Source organism: Cebus imitator, unplaced genomic scaffold (assembly GCF_001604975.1).
Source record: "Cebus imitator isolate Cc_AM_T3 unplaced genomic scaffold, Cebus_imitator-1.0 Scaffold188, whole genome shotgun sequence".
Classification (NCBI taxonomy): Eukaryota; Metazoa; Chordata; class Mammalia; order Primates; family Cebidae; genus Cebus; species Cebus imitator.
In genome coordinates this window covers 5,722,396-5,734,009 of record NW_016107503.1, presented here as the reverse complement: position 1 = coordinate 5,734,009, position 11,614 = coordinate 5,722,396, and the positions used below count along the sequence as shown (strand labels likewise).

The window sequence follows — 11,614 nt, the reverse complement described above, 5'->3', positions numbered from 1 at the left end:
AGCTAATGTTTTGTATTTTTAGTAGAGACGGGGTTTCACCATGTTGACCAGGATGGTCTCGATCTCTTGACCTCGTGATCCACCCGCCTCGGCCTCCCAAAGTGCTGGGATTATAGGCCTGAGCCACCGCGCCCGGCCTTAAAAAAGAATTTTTTTAAATAACTTTTAAAAAGAAAAACTGGAGAACAATAATATTTAGTGGTGAGATATAATTTTACCTATTACCAGAAATGTCAGTAGTATATCTGTCTTAACAAGATGTTCTTTTGAAGAGTTATCCCAAAATATCTGAAAAGTATATAGAAATATGTTCTAAAAATTATATTACATTATCATATGTCACATTCTAGTGTTTGAGGGCTTCTGGGTTTTGTGAGAACAATGATTACTAAGAAATAAATCAGGCTGGGCATGGTGGCTCATGCCTGTAATCTCAGCACTTTGGGAGGCTGAAGGAGGAGGATCACTTAAGCCCAAGATTTCAAGACCAACCTGGGCAACATAGTAAGACCTTGTCTCTACTAAAAATTAAAAAATTAGCTGAGCATAGTGACATACACCTGTGGTCCCAGCTACTGGGGAGGATAAGGCAGGAGAATCTTTTGAGCCCAAGAGATTGAGCTTATAGTGAGCTATGATCGCACCACTGCACTCCAGCCTGGGTGACAGAGCAAGAGGCTGTCACTTAAAAAAAGAAAAAAAAAAAAAATTAAACTATTAGGAGGGATTAATTATGTAGCTAGGGAAGTTTTTGGAATGAAACATGGATTTTTTTTTTCCCTCAGGAGGTTCATAACTAAAGTAAACATTTCAGTCATTTGGATATTATTGAATATTGGATAACAAGAAAGACCATGCTTCAGGTGAAGTCTTCCTAAGAAATAAAAAAAAAAAAAAAAAAAAAAAAAAAATAGGCCAGGTGCGGTGGCTCACTCCTGTAATCCTAGCACTTTGGGAGGCCGAGATGGGTGGATCACTTGAGGTCAGGAGTTCAAGACCAGCCTGGCCATCATGGTGAAACTCCATCTTAAATAAATAAATAAATAAATAAAATAGGAAAAAAAAAGACCATGCAGCATTATTTGGAAGTAAATGGCTTTAAAATGTTGCAAGGATGGAGGGGACTTGAAATTCTTTAGACCTTAAATATGTTAGAATATGGGTTAAAATCGAAATTTTGAAGCAACATTAATTGAGGTATCACATGAAGTATTTTCTTTCACCATATAATTACTAAGGAACAATTTTAGTCTATTCAGTGACTAAAAGCTATAAATTTGGGTGAAATGTTATTAAAATATTTATTTATTTTTTTATTTTTTAAGAGGGTTTTCACCATGATGGCCAGGCTGGTCTTGAACTTCTGACCTCAGATGATCCACCCACCTCGGCCTCCCAAAGTGCTGGGATTACAGGCATGAGCCACTGCGCCCAGCCTAAAATGTTTTAAATTATTTTTAAATAAAGAGACTCACTTTGTCACTGAGGCTGGAGTGCAGTGACAGAATCATAGTTAGCCTACTCTAACCTTGAGCTGGGCACAAGTGATCCTCCAGCCTCAGCCTCCTGAGTAGCTAGGACTACAGGCATACCCAGCTGATTTTTAACTTTTTTTTTTTTTTTTTTTTTTTTTCCGAGAGGAACTCTCTCTCTCTGTCACCCAGTCTGAAGTGCGGTGGCACGATCTTGGCTCACTGCAACCTCCACCTCCCAGGTTCAAGCGATTCTTCTGTCTCAGCCTCCCAGGTAGCTGGGATTACAGGTACCCGCCACCAACCCCAGCTAATTTTTGTATTTTTAGTAGAGATGGAGTTTCACCATGTTGGCCAGGCTGCTCTCAAACTTCTGACCTCAGGTGATTTGCCTGTCTCAGCCTCCCAAAGTGCTGGGATTGCAAGGGTGAGGCACTGCACCTGGCAGATTTTTAAAATTCTTTTAGAGACAGATTCTCACTATGTTGCCTAGGTGGGTCTCAAACTCCTGGCCTCAAGCCATCCTCCTGCCTCTGCCGCCCAAAATGCCAGGATTACAGGCATGAGCCACCATGCCCGGCTGAAAGTTTTCATTTGTGACCAGAAATTGGGTAAATTTTCCAAAATACAATTGAATTTATAGGACTTTCTATTATCTTTTTGTCAAGTATTTTTCTAAAAAAATTTTCTACAGGGGCATTTTGCTTTGTTGAACTTCAGCCTTTGCCAAAGAGAATTCTTTCACAGTGCTTCTGAGAAAGTTTTGATTATCATTGAACACAGTTGAATTTCATCATTGTTAATCTGGATTAAATAATCCTTGGATTTTCTACGCTATCAAATAGGGATTGTGTGTTTTTTTTGTGAAAAGACAGTGTCCTGGTAGTTTGTCTTTTTAAGTCTTTGTGGTGTATGTTTATTATAGCTACATTTTACAACCAAAACGGATGGTTGAAAGCATTGTTTTCCAAAAAGTAGCAGTAGTCTGCCAAGAGATGCTTCTTGAAAAAAGTATTTGCTGTTCAGATAAATCTCCAAAATTTTCATTTGCCTGTGTCTCTCTTGAAAATAACAACGTATATTAACTTTTTTTTTTTTTCTTTTTCCGACTGTATTGCAAGTCGTCACGGCGGGGTATTGGGAAGTTTTCAATTAGCAATAATCACGCCTCGGATAAACCTTATTGGCTACGATACTGCCACTGCGCAAAGCTATATTAACTTAATAGAGATAATTGTGGTGTGAAGGTTGGATAGGAAAGGTAGAACAGAGGATCTGTTTGTATTTAGAGAAATATTTCCACAGATCAAATATTAAGAAATACTGGCTTAAAGTGTTGTTTTAAGAATAATGTTGCCTCCTTTCTTTTCCTGCTTTGCCTTACTTAAACTATGAATGATTCTGACATTAAAATCTCCCCCTTCCTGTGGCCTTTTATTGTGCCATGTTGGGCTTATTTCTGGACTGTACTGGAAACATTTCAGTGATTTGCTCTTTATTGATAAATAGGCCCAGCATTTTCTATGACATTTAGGCATTGCTTGTTTGGTCTGGATTCTTTTTGGCCTTACACTTTGTCTATCTGGTTCCCACCAAAATGAATGAGAATATCTGATTAGCCTGCATTGTTTGCATTGTATCATAGAGAGTTGTTCTTTTTAAGCCCTCTAATCTTTGTTTCTACAGGCCTGTCATCTTTACTTCAGAGTGTTACTGGGAACCCAGTTCCAGCCAGTGAAGCTGCCTCACAGAGCACTTCAGCTTCCCCTGCCAACACCACAGTCTCTACCATAAAGGGAAGAAATCTGTCCTCCAGTACCCAACCTTTTATTCCCAAAAGCTTCAACTATTCTCCTAACTCATCAACTTCTGAAGTCTCTTCAACTTCAGCCAGCAAGGCCTCAATTGGGCAAAGCCCAGGGCTCCCAAGCGCCACTTTTAAACTACCGTCCAACTCTCTGGGGTTTACAGCTACCCACAATACTAGCCCTGCTGCCCCACCTACTGAAGTTACCATGTGCCAATCTTCAGAGGTGTCCAAGCCAAAACTGGAGTCAGAGTCCACCTCCCCAAGCTTGGAAATGAAGATCCACAACTTCTTAAAAGGTAATCCTGGTTTCAGTGGCTTAAACTTAAACATCCCAATCCTGAGCAGTTTGGGGTCCAGCGCCCCATCAGAGAGCCATCCCTCAGACTTCCAGCGTGGCCCTACTAGCACCTCAATCGACAACATTGATGGAACCCCTGTACGGGATGAACGGAGTGGGACACCCACCCAGGATGAGATGATGGACAAGCCCACATCCAGCAGTGTAGATACCATGTCCCTGCTTTCTAAGATCATTAGCCCTGGTTCCTCAACACCCAGCAGTACAAGATCACCACCCCCTGGGAGAGATGAAAGCTATCCCCGAGAGCTCTCCAATTCTGTCTCTACGTATCGACCCTTTGGTCTGGGCAGTGAATCTCCCTATAAGCAACCTTCTGATGGAATAGAGAGACCATCTTCCCTGATGGACTCTTCACAGGAAAAGTTCTACCCAGACACTTCTTTCCAAGAAGATGAGGATTACCGAGATTTTGACTATTCAGGGCCTCCACCCTCTGCCATGATGAACCTAGAGAAGAAACCAGCCAAATCTATCCTGAAATCAAGCAAGCTGTCTGATTCCACCGAGTACCAGCCAATTCTGTCCAGTTATAGCCACAGAGCCCAAGAATTTGGGGTAAAGTCTGCCTTTCCTCCATCTGTAAGGGCCCTGCTGGACTCTAGTGAGAACTGTGACCGTCTCTCATCTTCCCCTGGGCTATTTGGTGCCTTCAGCGTAAGAGGGAATGAATCTGGGTCTGACCGGTCACCATCACCGAGTAAGAATGATTCATTTTTCACCCCTGACTCCAACCACAATAGCTTGTCTCAATCTACCACTGGGCATCTCAGTTTGCCACAGAAGCAGTACCCAGACTCTCCTCACCCAGTCCCACATCGTTCCCTTTTCTCTCCGCAGAACACCCTTGCCGCTCCCACGGGTCACCCACCCACATCAGGCGTGGAGAAAGTCCTGGCCTCCACCATTTCCACCACGTCGACGATTGAATTTAAGAATATGCTTAAAAACGCCTCACGTAAGCCCTCAGATGATAAGCATTTTGGCCAGGCCCCCAGCAAGGGCACTCCAACTGATGGTGTCAGTCTCTCAAACCTCACCCAGCCCAGCTTGACCGCCACTGATCAGCAGCAACAAGAAGAGCACTACCGCATAGAAACCCGCGTCTCCTCCTCCTGCTTAGACTTGCCTGATAGCACAGAAGAAAAGGGGGCCCCTATAGAAACCCTGGGTTATCACAATGCATCCAATAGGAGGATGTCAGGGGAGCCGATCCAGACCGTAGAGTCCATCCGAGTTCCTGGGAAGGGAAATAGAGGACATGGGCGTGAGGCTTCGAGGGTGGGTTGGTTTGATCTGAGCACATCAGGTAGCTCTTTTGACAATGGCCCCTCAAGTGCCTCTGAGTTGGCATCCCTTGGGGGTGGGGGCAGCGGAGGCCTCACTGGCTTTAAAACAGCACCATACAAAGAACGGGCACCCCAATTTCAGGAGAGTGTCGGCAGCTTCCGTTCCAACAGTTTCAACTCAACATTTGAGCATCATCTTCCCCCGTCCCCCTTGGAACATGGGACACCCTTCCAAAGAGAGCCAGTGGGGCCATCATCTGCCCCACCTGTCCCTCCTAAGGATCATGGTGGTATCTTCTCTCGAGATGCACCCACTCATCTACCCTCTGTGGATCTTTCGAACCCCTTCACAAAGGAGGCAGCCCTGGCCCATGCTGCCCCACCCCCTCCTCCCGGAGAGCACAGTGGAATTCCTTTCCCTACCCCACCTCCTCCTCCCCCCCCTGGGGAACATAGCAGCAGTGGTGGGAGTGGTGTCCCCTTTTCTGCTCCACCCCCTCCTCCACCACCTGTTGACCACTCTGGAGTTGTACCCTTCCCAACCCCACCACTGGCAGAGCACGGAGTGGCAGGGGCTGTGGCAGTATTTCCCAAGGACCATAGTTCCCTCCTTCAAGGGACCCTGGCTGAGCATTTTGGGGTGCTCCCAGGACCCAGGGACCATGGGGTCCCCACCCAACGGGACCTCAACGGCCCTGGTCTTAGCCGTGTACGAGAGAGCCTGACCCTATCCTCCCATTCTCTGGAACACCTGGGCCCACCCCATGGAGGAGGTGGTGGGGGAGGCAGCAACAGCAGCAGTGGCCCCCCCTTGGGTCCCTCACACAGAGACACCATCAGCCGGAGTGGTATGATCTTACGGAGTCCCCGGCCAGACTTTCGGCCTAGGGAACCTTTTCTCAGCAGAGACCCATTTCACAGTTTAAAGAGACCCAGGCCACCTTTTGCTAGGGGCCCTCCGTTCTTTGCACCAAAACGCCCATTCTTTCCTCCCAGGTACTGATGGAAACCAAGGGAAAGGCATTTTGAACAGTCTAGAGAACATTGGAAGTAGGAGTTTGGTTCATTGTTTTTTGTTTTTATTTGTTTTCTCTTTCTCAATTTTTTTTTTTATTATAACAAAGGGCCTCTCTTCCAAAGTAAGAAGTCATATATGCTTACATTTTACTATTCCATTCAGTCCTCCCTCCTATTGCACTTATCTGCCTTCCCCAAGTTGTTTGTATTAAAAAAAAAAGAAAAGAAAAAAAAAAAAGGTAAACATAACCAAAGCCACTTCATTTGGCTGGGGGGTTGGGGAGTGGGAAGGAAAGCAATCTTTATTTTACCCCATCTATTGAAGAGTATTATTACATTTGAAATAAAACTTCCATCAGTACAGATAACCACATGTGCAATGTTGGGATGTTATTTTGGGCTTGGCTTATCGAGTAGTCACTGGAAGGATTCCTGTCCCCGCTCTCTGCAGCTAAGTAACTGCTGTAGCCAGCTCAGCTCCTTCCCCGTGTATCTGTGCCCTACTGACAAGTCAGTCAAGAGATGTTGTAAGGGATGAAATGTGGGAGATCTTGGACCTGTCAGGTTTGTTTTGTTTTGTTTCTAAAGGCATGTTGAAGTTGAGTTCTTTACCCTTCTCCTAAAATCTTTTTTTTTTTTTTTTTTAATCAAGGTTAAAATAAGGAGTTACTACAGTATTTATAATAAGGAAAGGAAGCATTAATGGTGTGATGTGACCTGCCTGGTTTTTGTAAACAAGAGAATAGGAAATGTATTCAAGGAGGTTTCACATGTCTTGCACCAAGCTCATGCCTCTTGCTTTTCTTTTTTGACTTTATCTCCCTCAGTTTTTCTTCTACTGTGGCCAGAAAGACAGTCACTACAGTTGACTATTGATACAAAGGTGCAACAGAAATATTATCTCTGCATTTTTACATATAAGAAGTAGACATTAATTTTACCACGGTGCCTCCCTAATGTAAGTGATATTTATTGGTGGTTTTCAGCCAAGGTTAACTAAGAGAAAGAAATATTTGTCTTTATCTTCCTTTTCCCCTTGCCTCAGTTGTGTCATTCACCCCTATTCTTGATATTTTAAAGAAGGAGATTGAGTAGCATTTTCCTTTATATTATACCTCTTCAGACATGTGTCTATCCCATTTCAGGGCTGAAGTCTTATCCATAACTACTTCCTGCTCCCAGTGGGAAATAAAGACCATTTCTGCCCTTAGTTATTTTACATGTAAGATAAGTGCTTTCCTTCTTCCTGGACTGAAAGACTTGTTTGTATTTCTACATCTAGTACTTGGGAAATAGACAATCACTGTACTTTGAGTGTTTATATCTAGGGATACTGAAAAGTAAATGTTGCTTTACTACAATTTTTTTAATTTAGTGTCTTACCCCAAGGCATATACACTCATCCAGCTAGATGAGTAAAACAGTGTATGTTTAGTTTTTCAGAGAATTCTAGCAAATTTCATATTTTCTTCCAAGTTAGTGTAGAACTAACTATAGGAAGTATGGGGTTGCTTTTTCATCCAGTGGAATATTAAAGATGGGGGAGGGTGGGCAATGTAGTGACGGAAAATGATTCTCTGTCTCAAAGTGAACTTGCTTTTCAGAGAAAGAGCAGCATAAACCAAGTGCGCATCATGGTTTGGGAGTTTTTTTGTAATTTATTCTGTTATTTATTTGGGCTTGCCATGCGTTCTGGGGTTAGGATGCTGCAGGTCATTCATCTTCCTAATGCCTGTCTGGTTTTAAGCCAACTGTTCTTTCTTTCCTCGACCCTCTCTCTGCCCTGTAGCTCTCACCACAAAAATGCATGATACCATGACCTTGTGTGTGGGGTGGGGTATGTAGTGTAGCAAAGCAAAGAAAGTATAGTTATATTGAATCCTAAGACATTTGTTTAGGGAAAAGCATAAGAGAAAATGAAGTGGGGTGGGGAAAATTATATTTGACTTTCAAAATTGAAATAGATTTTTTTTTTTTTGCAGAGATTAAATGGGATGTTTTTCATTCTAGAATATAAGAATGAATTCTCTCTGCTGCTCCAGTTTAAGCTAAAAGTAGTGTTTACTTGAAAAGGCTCTCTGACCATTTAATTTTATCAGAAAATGTGGGGATGTCAGGAAAGTAGCTTCCTGAATGTTGGGGTGGGATAATTGTCCTCAAAAGTATGATGGTTAATACATGAAAGGAAGACTTTGTTGTACAGTTTCAAAGATGGGCTTTTAAGGAGTTGGGTTTTTGTGGGGTACTTTTTTGGTTTTTAAGCTGCAGAATCCTCAATATGTTTGTTTTAGGATGGAAGTGAGGATTTGTATGAGACTGTCAGCTATTAATTTTAAGGAAATCTTAAAATTTACATTTACAGCAGTAAATGGAGATGACAATGTATATATGTGATATAGTGAAACAAAAAAGACAGTTCTGGTATTCATAACATGAAACAAAGGGGTTTTATTCTTTCTGTGTCTGTGATTTAAAACTCCATGACCATGCTCTGACTTTTGTATTTCAACCTGAGTTTAGACAAATAAACAAGATATTTTTTAAAGAAAGCATAACTTAATGTGTCTTGGCAAGGACATGATTCATATTGAAACAATGTGAGAAGTTGTTACTAAGGTCCTTGGTACTCACTGTAAAATCACAGACAGAGAATTGGTAGGGGTTGTGAATACACTAGTACCACTTAAAGTTCAGTGATACAGTATCAGAAATAGGGTCCTTAAGTATTTTGACAGAGTTTACTCTTCAGTCAGCTTAAATGAGAGCTCTCTTCCTGCTCCCCTTTACCCTCCCAAAAGTTGAGAGTAAATAGAATTTGGTTTGAGTCCAGGGAGGGGAAAATGAGCAGAGAATAGGACTTTTATACTTTCCAATACCAGAAATACAATGTTTGTGATATATATGGTACAGCAAACCTATCTAGATAATGTGAATACGATAAACTTCCTAATTGCAGGATATTCACTCTAGTCCTGAAGTTACCAGTTCCTGCAGAATTGAGCTTCAGCTGTTACTGTTTTGAAGCCGCTGTAAATTACTGCTTTCCCCAATTCCCCCACCGTTTTTTTTTAAATGGGCCGGGGGGAGGGGGGGTGAGGCGCCTGTTAAGATTTAAAATAGTTATGTTGGATTGATATTCTCACTTGTTCAGTGTGGAAAACAAAACAAGTACATGCTTTAGAAGCAACAACAATGAAATCCTTTTGAAGTGTGTATTAATATCATTTAATAAAATAACTAGTTCGAAAGGTTTGACATTTTTCTTTGAGACTGGGGCTTGGACCAAGGGCCCCTGGCTTCCTGGTGAGTGCAAATAGGCGGGAACATCTCAGGAGCTGGAACTGCTGCTTTGTGGAGCAGGCTTGTCATTGGGAAAACCTAAGTTTTCTCCAGCAAAGACCCAGCATGACTGTCCAGGGCTGAAGGTGAAACCAACTACAGAATGCAGAAGGAAAAGCCTGGATATATCTCAGAAGATACAGTTGTATTGGCTTTTGGTCCAAGAGTAGGGGGGTGGGGGTAGTGGTGTGTGTGCCCACACATTTGTCAGGCACACAGAGTTACCACAGACCACTCCGTGACCACTTGCACTTTACTCTCTTCCAGCCATTCCTTTTTTTTTTTTTTTTTTAATCTCTTTGTCCCCAATATTTTGTTTTCCAGTTTAATAAAGTATGGCTTCCTTTGTTGTGTGGTTGACTTTTCCCCTCATGTTGATCTTTTCCAGATGTGCCCTTTGACTTCTGCACTTAATGTCACTGAAGCCGAGCCTCTAAGATCTTTATGGCCTTGTGGGTTTTCTGTTTGATCCTTTGTGTAACTGAATTTTGGAAAGGGATTATGGGTGGGGTGAGTTCTAGATGTTCAGCGAGTGGTTGGTGAAGTGGGATATACTGTACTGATAACTTTTTGTGCGTTGTCTTCAAAAGGTTGTACAATTTTTAAACCAGGCATAGAATTGGGGGTTTGGGGTGGTGGTAGGGATCCTTCTGGCCAGTTCTTTGCCCACATCTGTCCTTATTAACTGCATATTGGCAATCTGTTGTAGAGAAGCCACATTTAATCCTCTCTTACCCCATCCCTTGTTCATAACCTAGTGAGGCTGGGTTGGAATGCTGGCTTTAATGGGTAAAGAGGGATAGTCACTGCATCTGTGTTAGGCCTGGGTCACTGGCAGGGTAGAAGGCTCTAAATAGCACCCTTGCTTACATGAAGGTATGTACATGTGTCACCAGACGCTTAAATAGTAGTGGCCTGGGAACACACCCAGCAGGTAGTGTGTACCACTGTACTGGAATCTGGCTCACCCTTTTTTCCTTGTCTCTTGGGGCCTTGACTTGCCCACCTCATTTCTATCTCTACTCCTAAAAAAGCAACAGCTTTGAGGCTTCCTCATTAGGTTTTCTGGGCACATTGTTGAATATGCATAATTTCCTTTGCCTAATTTTTTTTAAATGTAAGCCAATCTTGTATAGCAGGGATGAGTTATGCCCTCATGTATGTAGACATAGCAATGCAAACACCATCAGAATGGGTTTTGGGGTATTGGGGCGTTTCTCATACTTGTTTATGAGTAACTGTATAGACAAGTCCTGTCAGCTGCTGTTCACAATTGCTGAGTAATAACTCATTGAAGCCGCATAGGCAGGGCTACGGGAGGGTCATCGGTAAGAGAGAGATTGGTCCTTAAGTAAACATCCTGTTCTCTCTTCCCCATGTAGAGGGAAAGAAACATGTTCTAAAGCAAAGAAGCAAGTGAAGTGTAAAACTAAGTATCAGTTACTTTTGACTAACTGCTGGGGAAAGGATGAAGCCTTAATTACAAGTTTGAGGGGAAGAGGACAAGAAGGCCAACATCTATGTAAAAACTGATCACTGCAGTTAACAGTCATCCCTCCTCGGTATCCATGAGGGACTGGTTCCAGGACCCCCATGGGTACTAAAATCCACAGATGATAAGTCCCTTACATACATTGGCATAGCATTTGCATATAACCTACACATCCTCCAGTAAATTTTAAATCATCTCTAGATTACTAATACCTAATACAATGTAAGTGCTATGTACACAGTTGTGTGCAGTATTGGTTTTGAAATTTGCATTACTTTTTAATTTTTAATTACTATTTTTATTACCTTTTCCTGAATACTTTTGTTCTGCAGTTGGTTAAATCCACAGATGCAGAACCCCCAGACAGCCAACTGTACTTTATATTTCCTTTTTTTTTTTTCCTTTGTTCACACCTAGGGAAGAATAAAAAATTGAGAATACAGGTATGGGTGGAGCTGCTAGTGAGTTCTTCAGTGCCAACTGAGAAAACACAAATACAGGCTGCGCGCGGTGGCTTACACTTGTAATCTCAGCACTTCAGGAGGCTGAGGCGGGCAGATCACTTGAGGTCAGGAGTTTGAGACCAACCTGGTCAACATGAGGAAGCCCTGTCTCTACTAAAAATACAAAAATTAGGGCCAGGCGCAATGGCTCAAACGCCTGTAATCCCAACACTTTGGGAGGCCGAGGTGGGTGGATCACGAGGTCAAGAGTCCAGACCCAGCCTGGCCAACATGGTGAAACCCCATCTCTACTGAAAATACAAAAATTAGTTAGGTGTGGTGGTGCTCGCCTGTAATCCCAGCTACTTGGGAGGCTGAGGCAAGAGAATTGCTT

The 11,614-nt window shown here is 42.6% G+C and overlaps 1 protein-coding gene and 1 pseudogene across 8 annotated transcripts in view; one reads left to right on the top strand and one right to left on the bottom strand.

The window, feature by feature from the left end:
- The window catches only part of RPRD2 (regulation of nuclear pre-mRNA domain containing 2), a 115,820-nt gene extending 106,631 nt beyond the window's left edge, over positions 1-9,189 (top strand). For 3 of the 8 annotated variants that reach the window (XM_017546376.2, XM_037744923.1, XM_037744922.1), the window contains 2 exons: positions 3,159-4,340; positions 4,481-9,189. In XM_017546376.2, the coding sequence (XP_017401865.1) occupies positions 3,159-4,340; positions 4,481-4,569 (1,271 nt within the window). In that variant the 3' untranslated portion in view covers positions 4,570-9,189. Of the gene's footprint in view, positions 1-3,158 lie in introns of all 8 variants that reach the window. The other 5 variants (XM_037744921.1, XM_017546373.2, XM_017546375.2 and 2 more) reach the window with 3 other exon arrangements.
- On the bottom strand, positions 2,494-2,685 carry LOC119473837 (annotated as a pseudogene).
- Positions 9,190-11,614: the final 2,425 nt, after the last annotated feature.